The 22,696-nt window shown below is 46.6% G+C and overlaps 1 protein-coding gene across 1 annotated transcript in view; it reads right to left on the minus strand.

The window, feature by feature from the left end:
- The window catches only part of LOC135808297 (uncharacterized), a 56,474-nt gene that overhangs the window by 22,212 nt on the left and 11,566 nt on the right, over positions 1-22,696 (minus strand). The window contains exons 5-9 of the mRNA XM_065321465.1: positions 22,042-22,314; positions 19,917-20,195; positions 19,162-19,440; positions 12,091-12,366; positions 6,913-6,983 (exon numbers count right to left, since the gene is read on the minus strand). Of these exons, the coding sequence (XP_065177537.1) occupies positions 6,913-6,983; positions 12,091-12,366; positions 19,162-19,440; positions 19,917-20,195; positions 22,042-22,314 (1,178 nt within the window). The remainder of the gene's footprint in view (positions 1-6,912; positions 6,984-12,090; positions 12,367-19,161; positions 19,441-19,916; positions 20,196-22,041; positions 22,315-22,696) is intronic.

Genomic DNA, 22,696 nt, shown 5'->3' on the forward strand with positions numbered 1-22,696 from the left:
TAGTGCCATGTGTATGCATGTCCCAGAACTTGTGTGTTTCAGTATCACCTTTAGAACTTGTGTCACTATCACTTTCTTTGGCTGGGTATGCTACTTTTCAATATGGAAAGTGCGCAATTGCGCCGCCTCCCCCCCCCCCCCCTTACCCTATCAACATAATATGTATTCCTTCATCTAAACCCGGACGGTGAAGCTCTAGTAGTCATGTGCAGTCAGACCTTGCTTAACCGCACACATCCGTTTTCCACAGAAATATCTGGATAGGCGAGGGAACCGGATAATCGAACACACATAGTGTATGTATGCATGACAAATGCTGTAAATCGGTAACCAACGATTTTCTTCCAGATGGCGAGGGATCCGGATAAAAGAGGACCGGATAAGCGAGGTGTGACTGTTTAAGAGTAAAGGCCAATATGTTACGAGTTATGACTAACATTCCGACAAGGTAACGATATATTATACAGTCAGATAGTGCCACAACAAGGCACAACACTGACAAGGATATTGAGACATTCAACGACCTGACACCTAGCTTGAACACATCTATGAAGTGCGAACCAAGAGCCTTCCAACTTGGATGGCTTAGGTGCAAAAATGATCCAATGAGAGGAAGGGAAGCGCAGCAACGATGTGCATGAGCTATGTCCCTCGGCAACAAAGAGTGTCGACAGTCACAGGATGATGACGAGACTAGTAAGACCATTGGACAAGCCGGACTAACTACAACTTGATGACACAAAGCCACAGGCCACCTAACCTGGGAGGCTCGAAGGTATGCAAATTACATAAAGAGGGGAAGCCAAGCTAAGACGAATTGTGACAAACCGAAAAGTCAATATCCTACTAAACTCCATGTTGATGAAAACAAAAACCCAGTGGAACAAAAATATCTGTAGGAGTCTGACAGCAGTCACTTTCCTCAAAGTCAGTCATACAGTTAGAGTCACTCACACACCGGTCACAGTTTGCCTCTTTTTAGAAACCAGTTCTGGTGCCCACAAACGAGTCACAGAACGCCGAGACTTGCCCTCTTTCCGATCACGCGTGCACAGAGTCAGTCCAGTGCAATGCATGCGCGTATCACATGCATGCATGTGAGACGTGCAAACAGTACTGCACTAGTGCACTAGGGAAACATGGATGAATGGGATTTTCGGTCTTTGACCACTTTTCTGGTGGGCTGATCTACTCACCTGCCATCGCTTGAGGAACGGCATCTGCACCTGAGATCTTTGCAGGGTGATGGCGTTGCTACGGATGCTGAAAACTCAGTCCAACTGAGTCTCAAGGGAACCGTGATTTTTTCTTTTTTAGTCGCGTGACGAAGGACAGGAAGCAACAACATAGTTACATTCCCGTCCGCAGACTGAGGATTTTGCTCCTGCTCTTGTAGCAGCTGAGCACTCTCGTGTTGGGTAGTGCCTTTGCTGTTTGCATTATGCAGAGCTCACTGACTTGTCAGTTTGAACATTCTGCCAAGGTACGTTTGGGCCTGGTGTAAATCTGGCTTTGGAAAATTTATTTTTCATTGCTATCAGGTTCGGCCTAATTTTCTCTGTACTGCGCTGATGAGTCCACAAAGGACGAAACAGTTCTGCCCGCAGATTGAGTATTTTGCTCCTGCTCTTGTAGCAGTTGAGCACTCTCGTGTTGGGTAGTGCCTTTGCTGTTTGCATTATGCAGAGCTCACTGACTTGTCAGTTTGAACATTCTGCCAAGGTACGTTTGGGCCTGGTGTAAATCTGGCTTTGGAAAATTTATTTTTCATTGCTATCAGGTTCGGCCTCATTTTCCCTGTACTGCGCTGATGAGTCCACAAAGGACGAAACAGTTCTGCCCGCAGATTGAGTATTTTGCTCCTGCTCTTGTAGCAGTTGAGCACTCTCGTGTTGGGTAGTGCATTTGCTGTTTGCGTTATGCAGAGCTCACTGACTTGTCAGTTTGACCACTCTGGCAAGGTATGTTGTCTTCCCAGTGTTGTACATGTGGCTGCGCTTGTGTCTCTTTGTCGAACCTGCTGCTGTGTTTGTGTCTCTGTATCGTACATGCTGCTGACCCGTGGTACACGCTGCTGCGCTGTATTGGAATGCGTAGTACATGCCGCTGCACCGTCTTCTGTCCCCTCCGTATGCATTCTTTCTCATCTCGTCCCCGTTGTATACGCATTTTCTCGTCTTGTCTCCGTTGCATTTGTCCAGTTGCTGTCTTGTGTCCGTCGTATTTCATTGTCTGCCATCTTTGTCTCCTGTCCCGTTCGGGACTAGTTGTAGTATTCAGGTGCACCTATTTCGCCTCCACGCCCCACTCTTGAGCACCTATTTCGTCTCCATCGCCCCACTTTTTCCCCACTTTTCCACGTCTCCACAATATATTCCCTTGTCTTGTCTTGTGGGAGTTCATTTCTCTCTTCGAGTCGTGAAGTGTGGTTTAGAAAAAGATCTCCCTCCAACGGAGAACAACCATTTTACTAGACCCTTTGTTTGTGTGGCGGGACGAAAGCGGAGAGGTACATGTAGTTTGTCCTTCGGGCAGACGACATTTGGCGCCCAACTATTAGCTCGTCTTCACCTCACGACCCTGAAGCTCGTCGCTGTGTCAGCCGGTGTTTCTCTTCTCGTCGCCGCTCCACCGTGCAATGGCGTACTACGAACGACCAGGCTCCACATTGGCGCGCCTACTCAGGTGAGCACCCGGTCTTGTTAGGTTGATTTGTGCTGCCGTTCCTCGTAGTCGAAGCGTGCATTGGGTCCCGGCTTAGGTCCGTGGTCCGTTCGATTGTTCTTGTAGAGTACCTTAGTTCTAGGACTAGTTTACCGTAGCTCTGGCCATTTCTTGCCATCATTATTCTTAGCATCCTAGGTGTACTGGTTTCGTTGTAACTTGCCCTGGTTGAGAATGCCATGTTGAGCATTTTGAAAATTGTTTGAAAAATATTGTTAGAAAAAAATAAAAAAGACCCTGTTTCGTATCACCATCAGAATAATACGCCCGCTCTACTCGTATTGTACTATACATAGTTGTTCCTCTTCATCATGTCCCAGGACACGGTCACTGTTGAGGGCCCAGGCAAGTGGCTAATGCCCAAACCGTTGGCGGGCTCGTCTGGGGAGGACCTGCAGTCCTTCCTAAATGATTTTTTACTGTGCCTAGAGGCAAACGGCTATATGGAGGTGGCACAACCACAAGATACTGTAGATGCTGAATCTCGGCCAAAAATTAGAGCTAATGGCCCGGGTAATTCTCTGCAAAAGTTTAACCGGCAGTGCAGCGTTAATGCTGCAGTCCTTGACCGCCGCTGAACGCAATGATAGAGCCACCATCGAGTCTGCCTTACATGATAGGTTTGGGGACAAGGGCAAAGAACTATTGCGGCAGACCGAGCTCCAGGCTCGCAAACGGCAGGCGGGGGAAACATTGACTGAACTCAGGGACGCCATCCAGGTTTTGGTCGCGAAGGCCTACCCGGGGGCCCCCTCCACCATTGCCAACACAGTTTCGGTGCGGGCTTTTCTCGATGCATTGGACCCGGACATGCGACGACGGGTGGGGGACCACAAGCGCAACCACATGTACAACAGGTACGTTCTGGCCTGGTTTAAATCTGGCTTTGGAAAATTATTTTTCATTGCTATCAGGTTCGGCCTCATTTTCTCTGTACGGTGCTAATGAGTCCACAAAGGACGAAACAGTTCTGCCCGCAGATTGAGCATTTTGCTCCTGCTCTTGTAGCAGTGGAGCACTCTCGCGTTGGGTAGTGCCTTTGCTGTTTGCGTTATGCAGAGCTCACTGACTTGCCAGTTTGAGCACTCTGGCAAGGTACGGGCCTGGTTTAAATCTGGCTTTGGAAATTTTATTTTTCATTGCTATCCGGTTTGGCCTCATTTACTCTGTGCTGCGCTGATGAGTCCACAAAGGACGAAACAGTTCTGTCCGCAGATTGAGTATTTTTTTTCTCCTGCTCTTGTAGCAGTTGAGCACTCTTGTGTGGGGTAGTGCCTTTGCTGTTTGCGTTATGCAGAGCTCACTGACTTGTCAGTTTGAGCACTCTGCCTAGGTACGTTCGGGCCTGGTTTAAATCTGGCTTTGGAAAATTTGTAAACAAGTGTTTCAGAGACAAGAACTTTAATTTGGCAATCAAGAGTACTAACTGTGCGGTAACCATGTGAATGTGAATTCTTCTTCTTTTTACATGTACATTTCACATTCACATTTCTCTCGCATGTTAGTTACTCGTTCAGAAAGTGGTGGACATCATGCAACTGCATTGTAAATAAAAGGGAGTTTGTCAACTGATAACCGCTCTATTTAGTTGCTATTCACTCTTGGCGCATGCGCTGGATGAAAATTATTTTATTAGTGATGTGGAAAAAATATTGACGTTTCAGGCCAGTCACCCATCGTCAGAACAATTTACAAGGAGCGAACCTGGCCTTTTATAATGAAAGCAAGCGAGAGCGTATGTATGGCCATGTACAAAACAAACACACAGTACCCGTATGAAATTGAGTGTATGAATTTGCATGTACAACAGACAAGGAGAAGTGTTTGTTACTATCGTAAAAAAGTATGGTTTCCGCACAGTTAGTACTCTTGATTGCCATATTTGGAAAATTTACTTTTCATTGCTGTCAGGTTCGGCCTCATTTTCTCTGTGCTGCGCTGATGAGTCCAAAAAGGACGTCGGAAACAGTTCTGTCCGCAGATTGAGTATGTCGTTCTGCTCTTGTAGCAGATGAGCACTTTCGTGTGGGGTAGTGCCTTTGTTACAAAACCACAAGTTCTCAAGAGTGAAAGGCCTTCTCGCCTGTGACATTGGTGTTTGTTTCAATGCAGTTGTATCTCGACTCCGCCGCCGTACCACTGATGTTTACGACGTGGTATACGCTACATGCGCTATGTGCAATTTGCTGTGTGCGCTGTAGTTGTATGTGTATGCTTTTCTGATATACGCTGTCATTTTCACGCTATAACTACCTGGTGGTTTTAGTGTTAGTTATAGTCGATCAAGTGAAATATACTGTTAAAGAGTAAATAGTTGTCCTCGGGCTGTGTGGTCGTTCGTTCCTGACTTTTAGAGAATCAGAAGGGTTCACAACAGCCTTTGCTGTTTGCATTATGCAGAGCTCACTGACTTGTCAGTTTGAGCACCACCGCGCATAGCTGTGTCACGTGTGTGTTGGTGGGGGGGGGGGGGGGGGGGAGGAGGGGGCATTAGAGGTGTTGAGACTGTATGGCTGGTATAGCTGGTGACTTGTTTGTGACTGGTGACTGGTATCAGAAGATTTGCGACTGTATGACTGGTATTAGGGACAGGGACTGCTTTGAGAGGCCTGATTCAGTGGAATCAGAGTGCTACAAAAATAAAGTCACGAAGTACAGTCTCCTGCAGTCACAACAAGACACTCACACTTCTCTGGTCTACATCGCCATTCTCATCGCTAACGTGACTTGATTTACTTTCTAACGATGGTTCTTGAGAATGGATCAATGATGTCCTGAATATATGTCTTCCCTGAACGACTTTAACTGAGAGGCAGTTTCAGTTTCAACAAGCTGGACATTGTTTTTCTGTGGAGTCTTCCACAAGAAAGACAGGGCTGCACACTGGAAGGTGTTTGATGTACTCGGTACTTTCTTGGAGATGAACATAATTAATTTTTCATTTCCATCTTAATTTTACTTTCACCTCTGCATTGTTGACCCTGTTCACTTTTGACTCCGTAATCTTGTCACTCATCCTCCCCAATAACACAAAGCCAGCGCTGCTTGTATGCTGGATCAGTTGAAATCAGTCTCCGCTCTACCAAGATCGGCATGCAAAAAATTACCTGACTGAAAATATTCCAAAATAGCCTTTCTGAATGGCGAAGTATGTTCTTCAAAGACGAAAAATAGTACAATCCACTAGCCAGAACATCCTCTCAAAGACATTCTATCTGAAGCCTGCACGATTTCTGATCACCTTTCGTTTTCGAGAGGAGTGCACACACCTGACTCCAGCTGCAAGAATACGCGGAGATTGAGAGTTGATTGAAATATTCTTGCTCAAGTCTTAAAAGTTCCCTTTTCCTTGTCACGAGATCGCGTGAATGCCTTCAGTTGAGTCGTAAAATTCGACGTGGATCCTGTGACCGTTCACAGAGAAAATCGCGGCGATTTGTGACTGGTCATCGGGATTCAAACTGGTGCGTGACTTTGTGACTGCTCTTCGGGGATTTGTGACTGTTTGGCTGGTCGCGGGGATCGTGATCGGTCATGGAGACGTGACTGATCACGGAGTCCTACATATATCTCATCAAAGTAGCAAGTTTCTTCTGTAAACTCGTGTTGATTTAAAGATGATGGACAGGTTAGGTACAAGAACAAGTAGTTTTACACAACATACATTTCACCGTATTGCTGGTGATGACTCATCAGGTGTGCTTATTCAACCTCGGATGGTGCGCCAATAGATGTGTTGGAGCTAGTGTCAGACCGGTGTCAGGTCGTTGTATGTCTCAGTACCCCTGTCAGTTGTGTGCCTTGCTGTCTCACTATCTGACTGTATATTGTCTCGCTACCGTGGCGGACTGATAGTCATAACTCGTAACATATTGGCCATTTCTCCTACTTGTGTACATTTCTTTATCTGCTATTTATTCCTTATCTACCTCCTCCAGCTCTCAAGGAGCGAAACAGTTGTATGGAGGATGTGCAACATCTACCCAAGAACAAATTCCCTTGCTATGGTGTTGCTTAGGGGCCCAAGAGTGCAGCGTGTAGTTTTGAAGTGCTTTAACCCTTAGGTGCCGGAAACTACGAAAAATCTGAAATTCAGTCAGGCACCAAAGGGTTAAGGCATGCTCTTCTCGCGGAAATAGTGAACATCAGGCTGTTTACAGGACATAATTATATAAGAGTTCAGCTTACCTGTTGAGCTGAAAATGATGTCTGTGGCGCGACTTCCGCTTTCTTGCTTCCATAGCTCACCCAGTCTGTTCCTGTAAATACATGTGCAGTTAGAAACGTAATATACGACAGAGAAAGGAGAATGAATTTCCATTGACTCTGGTATATGCTGTAGAGTGTATTATTTCATGCACGCAATGCCATATTTGTCTTCCCCGCTCTAGTGCAATCGAGCACAGGTTATCTGATATATTCCCAGTTAGGATCTATGTATTTTCAAGATCTGACAACAAACGTCCCGACCACAGTTGTGCAGTGACAGCATAGCTTTGTGCATGTGTCGCGCACCACAAGTTTTAGGCCCTTTTCCCTATGATACAGAAACTATCCAGGAAATCAGCACAACATGTTGATATCACCCGCAATTTTGACTGTGCCATTGTGTGTGAGTATGCATGCGTGTGTGTCATCCCTGATCTTTCCTTTTAAGCTAAAGAGGAAGTATGGTCTAAAATCAATGTTTCACTACACACTGTACTTGTAGTTTTCGGGGTGCTAGGTCGAATGGTCTTGGTCCGAGGAAGCTGAGACGCTCCCCTCCTGCCACACTCCCTATCGAACTTACACGCTTCCCCGAAAACTAGGTGGTTGCCCCCCCCCCCCTTATATAGGGATTTGTGTGGAACATTTCAAGGAATGTGTCACTTCGTTCTTATAGAAGCACGGATGAACGTGAAATCCAAGAATCTATAGTCTTCTGGATGTCGAGTCGAATGATCTTGGTCCGAGGAGGCTGTGATGCAGCGTTCAACCCTTATTCTCAACGTGGTCGAACACAGTCCCACACACGATCCTTTACCGATGCGTGCACCAGTCACTCGTTCCAGACTGCGATACCAGTGCGGTCAAGAGTACACAGTAGTAACCCCAGAGCTCACGTGGAGCTTGCTGATTTTTCAGTTTGAGCACTCTGGCGAGGTACGTTCGGGCCTGGTTTATATCTGGCTTTGGACATTTTATTTTTTCATTGCCATCAGGTTTGGCCTCATTTTCTCTGTGCTGTGCTGATGAGTCCACAAGGGACGAACAGCATGCTGTCTGCAGATTGAGCATTTTGCTCCTGCTGTTGTCGTAGTCGAGCACTCTCGTGTGGAGTAATACAGTCTATAGTCTGTTTCAAAAAGATTTACAATCAGGTTTGGGTCTTAAAAAGTATGAAGATAAGGGAAATTTGGACAACAAAGTACATAGAATGGCTTGTTAGGACACGGCAAATTGTTCTGTGAAGGTTTCGGAACAATTGGACCAACCGTTAAGGAGTGAGAATTTCGGCCAGGTTTCCGGCCTTTTCCCATGGTTTACAATTTGCCCAGGAAGCCAGTATCGATTTTTTATCAAAACCCACGATTTATCCTTTCCTTTTTGGCCTTGTGGTTATGAATGCTGTCTGCTGACCATGAAGTTGTGAGTTCAAATCCCAACCTATCCTCAAGTCAAACTCTTTTTTCATTGTTTTGGTGATCAAGCTGGTACAAGACAAAGAAGATGGCTGCACCAAACGACTTGTTGTTGGAGGTCGCGCTTCCTGCCGAACTGACTGACACTTGACTGGCTCACGCCATGTGAACACACCCACAACACTGCAATCGTGTGAGTGAATATGGAAGTCATCGCGCTGTAGCTTTTTGAGATTTATTTTTAGTATTTCAAGATCGCCAATTTATTTGAATTTAGCAGTCAACGCCGTCTTCTATCAGCGTTCACAAGCGTCTGTTTTTCTCAAAATGTCGTCGAAGTCACACGGATAGCTTTGCCAAGTCATGGCCTTGGGAATGAGTCCGTGTCGATGTCGTTTTCGTCACACGGTGAGTAAATTGCATCGCAGCTCAAAGAAACTATTCTGGTCACAAAACGGATTGGGACACATGCCGCTCGTCAACATTTACAACACTTTCGTTTCGACATGTCCTCTCTGACTCCATTATTGATACGAGGAAGAACTCGTTTGTTGTAAACCAGACGTACGTCCATGACTGTGTCAACGTGAGTGAGTTGTCATTTTTCCTGCTTTCGCGCGGAATATTTCTTCGAGTTCACAGTGAGTTTTTCCAGGCAGCGCTCGAGTGCTCATACGGTAAGACGCCAAACTCCGCGGGCGATCGCCAGGGTTGTAAATCTTTTTGAAACGGACTGTACAGTCTACAGTCAGTGCACGGAGAACCCCAGTCACAGACCGCTCGGCTTGCACCGTCACGATACAAGGAATGCACTCGTGCCGGAAGTTGCAGGTTGTCGCCTGCGCTGGCGCATGTCATGGTGACCAGGTAACTGGTGTGCGAATCAGTTCGGAAACGAGTATGGGACCGCGTTCGAACGCGTCCGATTGGGAATAAGGGGTAAGCGCTGTATTGCAGCCTCCTTAGACAAAGACCATCCCATTCAGCATCCAGAAGACTACGGGTTCTGGGAGTGTCATATTCATCCATGCTTTTATAAGAACAAAGTGACGCTTTCAGTGACATTTTACACACAAATCCCTATCTAGTAGGGTGCGTACACCCAGTTTCGGGGGAAATGCGTGAGTTCAATTGGGAATATACATGTAGAATTTCACCAATTTTTAAGAATAGCCAGGCTAGAATTTTTAGAACACGGAGGCTCCACTGCAACCAATTCATATCATGATCAGTCACCACATCTACACAAAGGTCGTTGACGCGGCAAATTTCTGCACTCACATCACCATCACCACAGCGAGGACAATTTTAAACGTATTCCCGGACGGTCGCATTCGGGAGGTTCCGTGGAGGTTTGAGACAAGCGGGATAGTTCCTCAACATCAAATGCTAGATCAAAATTTAGCAGCATCGGACGCAGCACAGCCTTGATTGGAGTGAAAGCCCCATGGGCCTCTCGTTGTGTCAAGTGGCTGGTTTGCGGCGGAAGATGCTGACTGAAGGCGCAGGCAACATCAGTGTACGTGTTCAACGGGCATGGCGGCGTGGTGTGGCTCTGTGCGACGGGCTGGCAGGACAGCGATTGCCTCAGGGGCCTCTGGGTCTGCCGCGTTGGCTAGTTCGCTTCGTCGTTCGTTCCCCGTCACGTCACTATGGGACAAGTACAGTCAGCCGCAGTATCTTTGTTTTTGTGGCACATGCAATAACTAACTTTTCTGGTGTTAGACTGACTGCTGTTTTTGCGCCCCTTTTTCACACGTGCTACATGTTCCTGTACCAGCCATGAGCGCGTGTCGTTATCACCTGACCTTGTTTTCACTTTTGTCCCTTTTGTCACTTAGGGTATGCCACGTTTCTGTGCAGAATGAGCGCAATTGCGCCACTTTAGCCCTATAAAGATAGTCTATTCTTATTATTCTTTAATTCAACATCATATGCCTCCACTGATGAGCTCAGGAGGGGCAAAACAGCTGTCTGGAGGGTCATTGTCAATACATGTATCAATTATATACCGGAATTGTCCTCGCTGTGGTGATGGTGATGTGAGTGCAGAAATTTGCAGCGTCAACAGAAATGCTTGATTTTCTTTATTTTTTATACGAAAGTCCACTATATTCCCGAATATGTGCGAGAAGTGGTGGCGGGGCCCGGCTGCTCTGCCGACCTCAAAGGTCTCGGCGTCTACGCAGACAAAGCGCGCCATATGATGTACATGCATACAATACACTGTACACACTACATAGGACAAGTCGAGTATTCAGTAGTTGCCAAACGAGTACTCACTCGTTTCAAATTTCGATATACTCGTTTCACTCCTACTATAATGTACACTCAGACGTATAACTCTGCATAAATGTAAGACTATACCATCGAACAAGAACGAAACGGCTGTGTTTACTAAAAATAAGAACGGGCTAGGCTAGAATCCTGCCCCCCCCCCCCCCCCCCATCCCAGTTCTTCGGCGCCCGACAGTATTGTAGTGAGGTTGACTGCACTGCATACGTAGAATCTACGCGTTTGCATGCTCATGACTCATGAGTCATGACTCATGGTCACTGTTCTAGAGTACGGATCCTGAACTTTTCCGCCAGCGGTCTGGATGCAGCGTCTGAGTCGAGACTCGTAGTAGCATCGATCATCGCGCCTGCACAAAAAACCTGAAAAAGTCGGTACATGTAGCTGCATTCGATCTGCGGAACTTGCCCCCCCCCCCCCCTGGGTATGGGCCTGTGTGTCCAAAGTAATGTCCTCCACCAGGATTTCTTTGTCGAATAAAACATTACAGTGGACTAATTGGAAAATCGTACCCAATGTTCTAAACAACAGAAATAGTAAAAATAATAACTAACTGCCTTGAAAGACCACTTTTCGCTCACGAAACTGTCTTTTTGTACTTGGTCCGCGTCATCAATATTGTCGCTTATCTTTTGACAATTTGAACTTAGACTTTGGACAACAATGCGTGCACTTGAGGTGATAAAACCTGGTACGATGGAAGGTAAGGTATAGAATGACAACTAGCCATGAGGACTTTATTGTCCGAGGAAGGGTTCATACTTTTTTTGGTTCTCCTCGTCGTTGTTCTCGGTGCTGATGATATATATGTTTGCTCGGGATTGACTCTCTCGCTTTCGCAAGCTCATCTCTCTTCCTCTCTGCTGCCTGGCTATTTTCTAAAGGGAAGTCGATCGTGATGGTCGCCTTCTCGACGGGACTTCGTGTGGGCAGCACAACTAGCTGTGTGGTTCAAATTAGTCTCCGTTCTTTGCAAGAATATATTTTTGAAGGACGACGCGTACAGTACTTGTAAATCTCCACTCCGTGCGTTGAGCTGGAGGTGAGTGAACTGCGATTTCAACTTGGCGAGCAATCCCCGGTAAGCGATTTCGGCCATTTTGCAAAATGGAACTGATTCCGAGTAGCCAATTACTTTCTTGTGCGCCACGCTGCTCTTTCCTGTGCAGAGTGATTTGAGGTTCTATTTTGATGCGGCTTGGTATCAATCAGAATCACCCACCCGTCGCTCTTGAAATCCACTCGAAATCTAGCTAGACCTTTCTGGTGCTAGTAAACTAACTTACTAACCAAAAGTGGGATGAAATGGGCTGCCAAGTGAGCATTGGCGACATAAAAACCAAGCTGAAAGATAAGCGACAATATTGGTGACGCGGACCAAGTAAGATAAATGGATGGGCTCCGAATATGAGTTTTATATAGCAAAGGGCAAAGAAGGTGTCTTACCAAAAGTATTTTGAGTAACAATGTTGCCACTTGGACTGCTGCGTACATCGTGCACACGTGGCTTACGTTGCTGTAAGCTGCTGGGAAACACCCGTGTCTTGTGTCCGGCTCCGTTGCGTATTTCAAACATGCCTTGCGCAACCTCCCTCAGGACTTTGACCTCATCTCCTTTCGTTGCCAATACTTCACCATCATCACCCATGATTTCTTCAGTGGCAATCACACTGTCAGAGAACTGTATAACTCGTTGTTCTGCTGCTCTATAGCCGGCACCATCTGCACAGGAGAAAATCATAATGTTATATTGTACAAGTCAGTACGGAGTTTGGGCTCCATATCGTCTCCAGACAGTGCTACATTCGCAGGGGGCGGCAATGTTTTATTTGATACGAGTACTACGAGTACATGGATTTTCTGAGGGTGTGTTTGTTTAACAGTGACGGTAGCTCTGACTGTGCAATTGCATATGGAAATACAGTAGGTATCGGTTATAGCATGGTGTTTGAAAAACGGCTTTCTATTCTTATTTCGATATTTCTTACACGCGATAAATATAGTGTGACGTATCATATGCATGTGCGCATAGCCAGGAAGATCATCATACATGCAACGTAGTGTTGCTGTGTATGCAGTTGCTCGTACTTCCAAAGTAGTCCCATACTGGGCCATAGCCTGCATAGGTTCACCATGTGGCTGAGCAACATGAGTTACATGACCACAACAGACGCACTTGCAGCATTATGATGCAATTCGAGTCGGTTCAGAACTGTATCGGGCAGATGTTATTACTACAGGCGATACACTTTGTACTAATCTGGCATGTTTTGCTACACAAAGTCCATTCTTAGGACCGATATAATCTATTACACGATAACATTGCTTGTAAGAATAAATATACACATGAAAAACCCATGTAATGATTATGAAAATATGAGTGTTCATTCTTGTAGGCAGTATATTCTTTTACACGCAGTGGAGGGTTTGGGGGGGGGGGCGGGCCCCCCCCACCCCCCCCCCCCCCCAAAAGTTTCGACCTAGGTTTCGAAAAATAAAAGGCAGGGCGCCGGGGCTAGCTAGGCTTTTGTAGGCTAGGCTCGGGGCGCACGCGGCTTGAAACGATCGTCCAAAAGCGGTCGCACGGTACGGTGCTCGAGCTGGTGTTGATTGTACACACTACAGACTAGTACAGTCTACAGATAACAGTGAGCATGCACGGCTACAGAAACACGGTGACCTGACTGTGTACACTGTACTGCTGTACACGCATCGTCGTTCGAATCGTGTTTTGGTTGACTCGGACTTTTCTTCGATGTCTCAGCGACATCCCGAAAGGCCAAGCTCTAGCCAGCAGAGCCTGGATTTTTTGTAAAGCGTTCCTGTGGCGGCGCAACTCCTGCTGCCGCTCCAACAGGAAACAGTGGGAGTGATGAAGTCGCTGTTATTTCAGTTGAACTTTCGGAGCGGACTGACAGTCACACTCTGCCAGACGTGGAAGCACCTGTTGTCAGCGAGCAGCCAGAACATGAAGTACAGCCCACAGTGACAAATGGACATAGTACCGCTGCCTATGTAAAGGATGCTTTGAGCGGTGAGAAATTGTTGCACTCGCATAAATTGCAGTTGATTCGCTCACATAACGGCAAGTTTGAAGTTTATAATGTACAATGTTGCTGCGTGTACAGAAATACTGCTCGTGGTATGTGAGATTTATGGCTTCTTGACATCGGTTTTCAAAATGGCTGACCTGGGACAGTAGCATGATGTCATCTACCCCCACCCCATCCCGGCCGCAACCCCCCCCCCCCCCCCCCCCCCCCCTCAGCCAAATCCTAGACACGCCACTGACACGACCACACTATCACCGATACGCACTGTACTTCTTGCATTGAATGGAGTGCACAGATTGAGAGGGGGGGGATTCTGAGAGAGGAATCACCGACCACGTTACACATCTCACAACACTCGAACAAGATCCACAAGGGCGCCGACAACTTGTAGTTTTGTTCCTAAACCCCAAGAGAGTGGTGATGCTCTCTTGTATACCAGGCCATGTTGCAAACTACTGCCCCAGACTGTAACTTCTCTGAGCTTCCACACTTGACTTCCCGACTATACCATAGATGAAAGCAGAGTCAAAAGGCAAGTGTTGTACATGTGGCTGCGTGTGTAGCTCTTTGTCGTACATGCTGCTGCGCTTGTGTCTCTTTGTCGTACATGTTGCTGACCCGTGGTGCATGCTGCTGCGCTGCTTTATTGTACTGCTGACACGTGCATATTTTTGTGCTGATGAGTACACCATTTTTGTGCTGATGAGGGCAACAATTTCCTAATATGTTTCCTTTGTTAGTTGTCAGCTGTCAGTTCTCCCGTCAGCTCACGAAGTGTGGTAATGAAAAGCTCTCTCTCTCTCTCTCTCTCTCTCTCTCTCTCTCTCTCTCTCTCTCTCTCGAAAGAGAGAACAACTACTTTCCTAGACCCGGGGGGCCTTTGTTTGTGTGGCGGGACGAAAGCGGAGAGGTAGTTCGTCTCTCGCGCGACGACACAAGTGCTGCAGTGGCAAATGGTGAATAAGAAAGGCGGTTTACACGTTCTCACTTCTCAGGTGTTCTTGGATACATCGGAAGAAAGATGTTCAGTTAACGTAAGCGTTAACCGTTGTTAACAGTCACGTACCATTGCCTCTGCTACTGGATCTTTATGACGGGTCGCATGACCCTCTTTAAGTGTGTGCACGATCTTGCTCTCTCCACATACTGCTGTGTATCATAGACATCACATGCTCGCACGCTCTGCGCATGCTCAGATTTCCCTTGCGCACAACAGAACTTGCTGTCTTTTCCACTTTAGTTACCTGCAGACAGCTTTCATATTCTGACCCATCCTCCTCATCCCATTTATTACTCGCACCGTCAGGCGAAATAGCACGTCATAGTACATTCGAGATCAGCGGGAAGAAGGTGACGACGTCCACTAATTTAGTATCTGTGCACACGAATCTGCTGTGTGTGTGTTACTCTGTGTGTCAGCTATGGCATCATCGCCTGTGGTTCCATGCCTAGCATGTACGTTTGAACCATCCTGCAAAGGTTGAATGACGTAGGTTGAGCGATCGCTCCGCGAAACATACTTTTCGAAATTCTCTTCATAGTATATCTTCCACCATTGAAATTTCGAATTTCTTCGAATTTTTTGCTGAGAGGGGTGGCTTGCAACCTCGATATGGCTTGTTCCAGGCATGCTTTGGAGCCATCGCCTGTTGAAGTAGTGGCGGGGATCTGCCCTGCAACTGCTTCAACAAAAATGATTCGATCTGAGAAAGGGTGAGACCGCGAATCTCGGTTGAATATTGAGTATTTCAAGCCTTTTCACGACGAAGATGGAGTTCTTTTTGGAGATGGACGTCGCGGCAAAGGACATGGTGTCCGACTTCTGGCGTCTGGTGAAGCCAGGGATCATTTGTCCAGTCCGGTCGGCAGCCTAATCGTCGGTAAGTTTGTGTTTGGATCCCGTTCTGCTCGATGTGGTAGATCACAAACAATTTGATATCGCACAAATTGATCTCAGCATAGTGCGTACGGTATTTCATATTCAGAAAATCCCAAAGTGTCTCTGTGTGGCCGTCCTATGCCACGAGAAACTCAAATCAGGCTCCTATGTCCTCTGCCTTCATGATTGAACGTCCACTTCGTTTGAACAACGAACACAACAATCGAGGACGGCTTTGCAATGAAAAATACAGCTATACTGGAGCTGAAAAAAAGAAGAAAAAAACGTGCTCAGGATGAGACTCGAGTACACGCATACTCTCCCAGCAGGTGAAACGCAAATTTTTGTGAAAAATGCGTGTCGCCGACTGACCAGTAATTTCGCCTGACGACTATACTCAACATCACCTAATTCTCATGCAGTATCCCACGATCACGTATTTGAAACAGATGCAGGAACTCCTCCGTAACTGGCCTCCCGCGCACTACTATTAAACACGCATGGGTATAAACCACTCCTGCTTAACGCAGGCCAACCCACTAATTCACATGGGTCACAAACCGCTGCTGCTCAACGCAGGCCCACCCACTTGGTCATGTAAAGCTTCTTCCCTCGGTACGCTGACCTCACGATTTGTGAACGCATGCTCAATCGAGGCCAGCTACTCTGCCCGACATTCCCATTACTCCAAACACACTCTCTTGTCTCCTGGTGTGTCGCGTCCTGCATGCGTGTATGTCTGCTCTGTACTCTAGCATGAGGAGTAAGATGTTAACTCCTATTTGGAGGGCTTATCGATGTATGTTATTTGACCATGATGAGGAGTGTAGCGTTGTCCATAGTAATGACCAGGCAGGCCAAGCTGCTCACAACTCAGAATCATGATAATATCTACGGTGGAGAACTGTGATTCCAAGTCTACTGGCATTTGCGACCTCGTTATGCTGACGTGCTTCTGTATCGTGTTCTCACAAATGAGAGGAATGTAGTGTTGTAGAACGATATTTTGTGTACGTCGTGTGTACGTCATGTTGATGCATGCGCGTGTTGCTGTGGTGTGAAATGCTGTCTTCGTCTTGAGTTCATGATATCTTCGTCTTGAGTTCATCATGTCTAGTTGTGTTTCCGTCGTCGTCTTGTAATACACAGTCTTCCTAAATCTAGTTATCGTCGTCCCTTTGTACAAGTGTGGAGATGGCACGGGACTGAGAGCAGGTAGAGAAAGGCAGTTACAACATTGGTGGCAGCGGTGATAGAAATTTGTTGTCAACTTCTGGATTCGTCCTGCGTGGCCTTCGCTCCCAGTTTCCGATGTCATCTCCAGTTGTCCTACCGTCACAGTTTCGTCCGTCTTCAAGAAGTTCGTCCGTCGTCCTCGTCCTTCATCATTCGTCTCTCCCGTCTCTTGTCAGTCGTCGTCACTGGTGGTCCCGGACACGACGTAAAACTGTGCCCAGAAGTGGTCCCGGACACGACGTAAAACTGTGCCCAGAAGTGGTCCCGGACACGACGTAAAACTGTGCCCAGAAGAAAAGGAAAAGAAAAAGAAGAATGGATGGTCCCGGACACGACGTAAAACTGTGCCCAGAAGAAAAGCTAAAAAAAAAGAAGAAGGACGGATGGTCCCGGACACGACGTAAAACTGTGCCCAGAAGTGAGGATGTCGACGCTGAGCAGCGCTCCTGGAGAGGGTGGACGACATGGCAGACGGCGTGAGGAGTTCCGTTGGTGAGAGGGTACGTGTGTTGTTGTGAACGTGATGAGTATGTGAGTTTTGTATTTTCTGTTCTCCCGAACATTTTCTTCTTTATTATTTGCTCTCCTCGAGGGTAAAGAGGCGCCCGCACAGCGCGTGTGTTCTGTTCTTTTTTTGATTTGCTCTTCTATGAGGATAACTAGAGGCCCCCACAGAGCCAGTGGATTCTGTTCTTTTTGTTATTCTTATGATTCGTGCTCTCACATTTTAGAATTTTTGCGTGATCGTGAGGTGGTGTGTTGAGTGAAGCATTAGTTAGAGTTTTGAGGTTATCAGTTCCCACACGTGTGACAGCGAACGTGGCTGGTGTTCTAGGTGGGCGGACAGAGTTTTTTTTTAATAATCTGCAGTGCAGGCAGAGGTATTTTATTTCTGGGTGTGACTGGTATGGTATGATTGAGTGATTTGTGTGATCTTTTCCTCTTTTTCCTCTGTTTTAGTATTAGAATCGAGGACGATTCTACTCTTGGGAGGGAGATATGTTGTAGTACGATATTTTGTGTACGCCGTGTGTACGTCATGTTTGGTGCATGCGCGTGTTGCTGTGGTGTGAAAAGCTGTCTTCGTCTTGAGTTCATGATGTCTTCGTCTCGAGTTTGTCATGTCTAGTTGTGTTTCCGTCGTCGTCTTGTAATAAACAGTCTTCCTAAATGTAGTTATCGTCGTCCCTTTGTATAAGTGTGGAGATGGCACGGGACTGGGAACAGGTAGAGAAAGCCAGTTACAACAGTAGCACTACAGTCGACCTACCCTTATAACGATAACCTCTATAACGATATTACCCTTATAACGATATTATTCTGCCAAACCAAATCACTCCATTGACTTGTGTATACAATGCCTTACCCTTATAACAATATTGCTATAACGATATTACCCCTATAACGATATAAAATGGGCTGACCAATCGACATTTTCCATTTTATAACAATATCTAGCAGGGAATATAGAGCCCACTATCCAGGTAGGGCAAGCTTCACTTGATAAGGCGCTAGGACTTGACGAAATACAAAGGGGGCACCTTGCTGTGCATATAATGCGCATGTACGTCAGTTTTTTATGCTATGAAGAGTGTAAAAATGAACAAAATCCATGCATTATGACGTACATGTATGAAATGAACCAGTTACCCTTATAACAATATTACCCTTATAACAATATTTCTTGGTCTGACGCAAATATCGTTATAAGGGTAGGTCGACTGTACTTCAATGAAATTGAACACCTGGATATAATCGCTATAACCGGCAACTCGATCGTTAACAAATACAGGCAATCGATAGCCAATTTTCAGTTATCGTGTTACCCCTTCTCAAAGCTGACATATTTCAACGTGTCATGATTCAGCTTTGAACACCAGATAATAAAGTTAACAACCTTGAGCGAGAGAGAAAGTGACTCGCACCAAAATTTTCTTGCACTGATCCAATGTGCGTTGTCCAAGCGCATGCACACAGTTGAGCCATCACGGCCGTTGTGGTGCGCTGTTGAATTCGCAAAGTACTAGTTATGCGACCTATCACATGCTACTGTACGCAACGTTCATTAGACCATCGCAGTGTAAAGGAGGCGAAATCGCCTGTTTGTGGTGCGACGTTAAAGAAACTTCTACAACAACAAGTGTAAACTGCACCGACGTGTTTTGGGCAAATCGAGTGTCTGAAATGCGGCTCATAATCCGGAAAATACGGTACGTGAAAGAATACCGTACATCTCCAAGATATGCACTGTGATTTGCTGCCAAAGGCTCAACGACTTCCACCCTCCCTCCTATTACTTTCGGGCAATTGGACCTGTGCACGGGTGAGCTGAATATCAGAAGAACTTACGCGCTTTTTGATGCTGGTAAGATAAGCGTGCAGGCGTCCACAATATATTTTGATGGCCATGTGCCAAATTGGGGGATAGTGTGATCTCATTGGCTCCTGCAGATAGCCTGGGCGACGGAATAGTGTAAGGCTGGGATAGACTTCGCAGTGGAATTGAAGCTTGATGTGCACCCTGGCCAGTGGAAAGTGTCAAGGTGAATCCATTTGCAATGTTCCTGTCACATGTAGGCATTGTCACTTGGAGACCAGCTGCAATGTATGTGGCAGTACAATTACCAACTACAACAGACAATCAGCAACACAACAATTACCATAATTTCAACAATAGCATATTCGATAGGGAAAAGGCTTTGCCGCTACTCCAAAAAAACATTCAACCCAGCACCAACAGAGCTCCAGGTTCTGAAACATTCATGCATGCAATACATGTACTGTCCATCTCATACGTCAACTAACGCCTAATGTGTACGCCCTTATATCTTTCTTATCCGGATCTCGCTAAATTATAGACACCTCTGCCAGATATTGGGCACTTCCCCATCAAAATATACGTGATCAACGGAATCGACTGTAATGTGTTCCAGTATCTTCGGCGACCTACAAACTCCAAACATACAGCGAAGAACATTTTCCTCTCATGCACGAGGACATGTCCCCCTCACACTCTTCATAAACAAACTCCCCTCTAGCAAGTTGCAGACAGTGCTTAGCACATGGTGGAGGTTCATTTTTTCAATATTTTGGGCATCACTTACGTTGCATGAAGATGATGCTGCTTGATGCAATACCTCTATGAGCAGCTTTGACAACGAGGTTGTATGTTGCGCCCGGCTCCAAATTGTCAATCTGAAGACTCCGGCTCTTGACATACATGTTAACCTCTCTTTCCGTTCCAGGAATCGGCTGCAGACTTTCATTGATCTTGGATATCAGCACCACCCAGTAGTTTGTTCCAGGACTGTACTGCGCTGAGTTGGAAAGACGGATGTTGCTGGACGTTGCCGATGTTTGCTTGAATGAGATAGCACCAATGTCTGGTATCAAGGTGAGCAGATGCAAAGCATACAAAAACAAATAGGTTCAGAATGTGAGCATGGCAGTAGAGTTATTTTATATTTAAACAATATGCCACATTTGCACTCATTCGTTTGAGGCAACTGAAGGGGGGGGGGGACTGAAGAACAAAAGGTTGTTGGAGGGTCTGATCTACTGACCTCCCACCACTTTAGGAGCTGCACCTGTGTCTTGATCCTTGAGGGTGATGACGTTCCTACGGATGTGGAAAATTCGGTCTAACTGGGGCTCCACACAAGCCGTGAATATGTTGTGTTGCACGAAGCAGACAGGCGTAGTGGGATGGTGTGAGACCGTGATTGAGAAACAGGGCATGCCAGATTCAAGACTTGCTTGGAAGAGGAATGGTGTTTTCAGCCATACCCACAGTTAATTTGGAAACTCGTGGCATGGCATGAGGGAAACATGGATGCAGCGAGTGGCATTTTCGGTCTTTGACCACTTGGTGGTGGGTCTGATCTACTCACCTCCCACCGCTTTATGAGCTGCATCTGCGCCTTGATGTTTGAGGATGATGGCGTTCCTACGGATATGCAAAACCCAGTCTTATAGGGGATTCACACACACGGGTAAAACCACGGTTATGGGAAAGTTGTTTTGGAGACTATGGTACTGGGGGAAAGGAAGAACCTCTCGGGAAAACACTGGCAAAGCCGTGGCCGTGGGCCTCCGGGCGTTTGTCAAGGGAAAAATCCCATGGCTTTTTAAGACGCGCATGCGTAGATCTTTTCTTTGGCGAGAACTCTGAACCCTAGTTGTACGAGTGCATCACAACCTGCATTTTCAGACAGTGCCCATCGGGAAATCGTGCATGGCGAATGCAAATAAGTACAGAATGTACTACAAAAATGCAGTACAGATACTTTTTTTTAATTGCCCCGCCACACGTTCATGGCCAAACATGCGGCCAAGGGAAAACTGACCATGGGTGCGAACGGCCCCACTCCGTTGACCGAAGGTCTGAACTTTTACCTTGTCCCGTGACCTCGGGTTTCCCCGTGAGTGTGAATCCCCTATAAGTGAGTATGACGCAAACCGTGAACTTTTTCGTTGTACAAAAATGTAACTGATGTAGTCTTGCCGAGAGAAATAACTGCTGCTGCTCCAGTGTTCCCCAGGGTTTTATTCCAGCTAAGTTAACTGCGAGCTATCGACCTCTGAAGCACACTTTGAAATTTGCACAGTATTGCTCCTGTAGCAAACTGCAGACAAACTGGCGTAGAATGTTGTGGTCATTTCAACTCAAGTCTCAGATAGTTTCATCGCATGTTCAGTTTTCTTTGACGCAAAATGATTCTCTGTTATTGTAAGGGCTGGGTTCCACTGCGGCTCCGCGGTTCCGCAACACTTGGCTACATGCAGTGTTGCAGCGCTGTTCCACTGGCACTCGCCATTCGCCGTACCGTGGTCGTGCTCGACGGTTTTTATGGTGTTTTACCTGCCTGCGCGCGCGTGCACGAAATCAAAAAAACCTCATGTTCTGGCCTGTGCAACAAATTAAATTTGAACTTTAAAATTCTCGCATATAAAACAATGCAAAGTACGGGAAACAGGCAGAGCCGCGATCGCGGAGAGCAGTTTTTGATCAAGGTCCGAAGCGAAAGCTAGTGATAAGCCGTGACCTCGTTGCACCAGCTCGAGCCGCGGTCACTATGGTAATGATGACGTTCGATGCCGCAGATGACGAGCAGCGGAGCAGCGGAGCCGCCGTGGAACCCGGCCCTCAGAGCAGAGTGCTTGGCATGGTATTATCACCGTGTCTACATAATTTATAGAAAGTAGCCATTCCAAGTACATTATGCTTACCTTTTGTCACACTGCTGTGGGTGTATTGCTTGCGCACTTCAGTCACACACGGAGGCCCTGCAGCAGAAAGTTCCACATCGTATTTCTTGCCTTTCACTAGCTCCTCTATGATAATATACTGCTCTTGAACTTTGGCCACTTTCAGGGTTGTCTGTCCGGCTCCTCCAGCCTCACTCCAACGGACATGCCACTGAGTTACCAGATTGTGATCAGAAACTGGCAATGTCACGGTTGCCTTATCTGCAGAATGATACTCAACGATGAGCTCACCAACTGAAGGGAAGAAGGCAGAACACATATACAACGCTGTCTGAAATACGATTCTTCAGGTTTTTCCTGCTATCAAACTTAGTACAAGCGGGGCATATGTTATGGAGTATACCTAAGCTTATCATTGCCATTGTACCATCCCGCTGAGACTTCAGCATTTTAAGATACTCGTCACTTTGCATTCCCAGCAGGCACTCCATAGTTGTTTTCCTTGCCTTCTCCGCTACGTTCAGAACATGATGTCATCCGGCTAGCTCTGTTGGTAGAGCATGAGACATGGGTTCCAGCTCCGCATTGGGCGCCAAAATGTCTTCAGGCATTTTAATTGAGTTACTATCATTAGCTCCTGACGATAGGGCTCTTCCGCTGCTCTCCAGCCCCCCCC

This window comes from Sycon ciliatum, chromosome 2 (assembly GCF_964019385.1).
Source record: "Sycon ciliatum chromosome 2, ocSycCili1.1, whole genome shotgun sequence".
Classification (NCBI taxonomy): domain Eukaryota; kingdom Metazoa; phylum Porifera; class Calcarea; order Leucosolenida; family Sycettidae; genus Sycon; species Sycon ciliatum.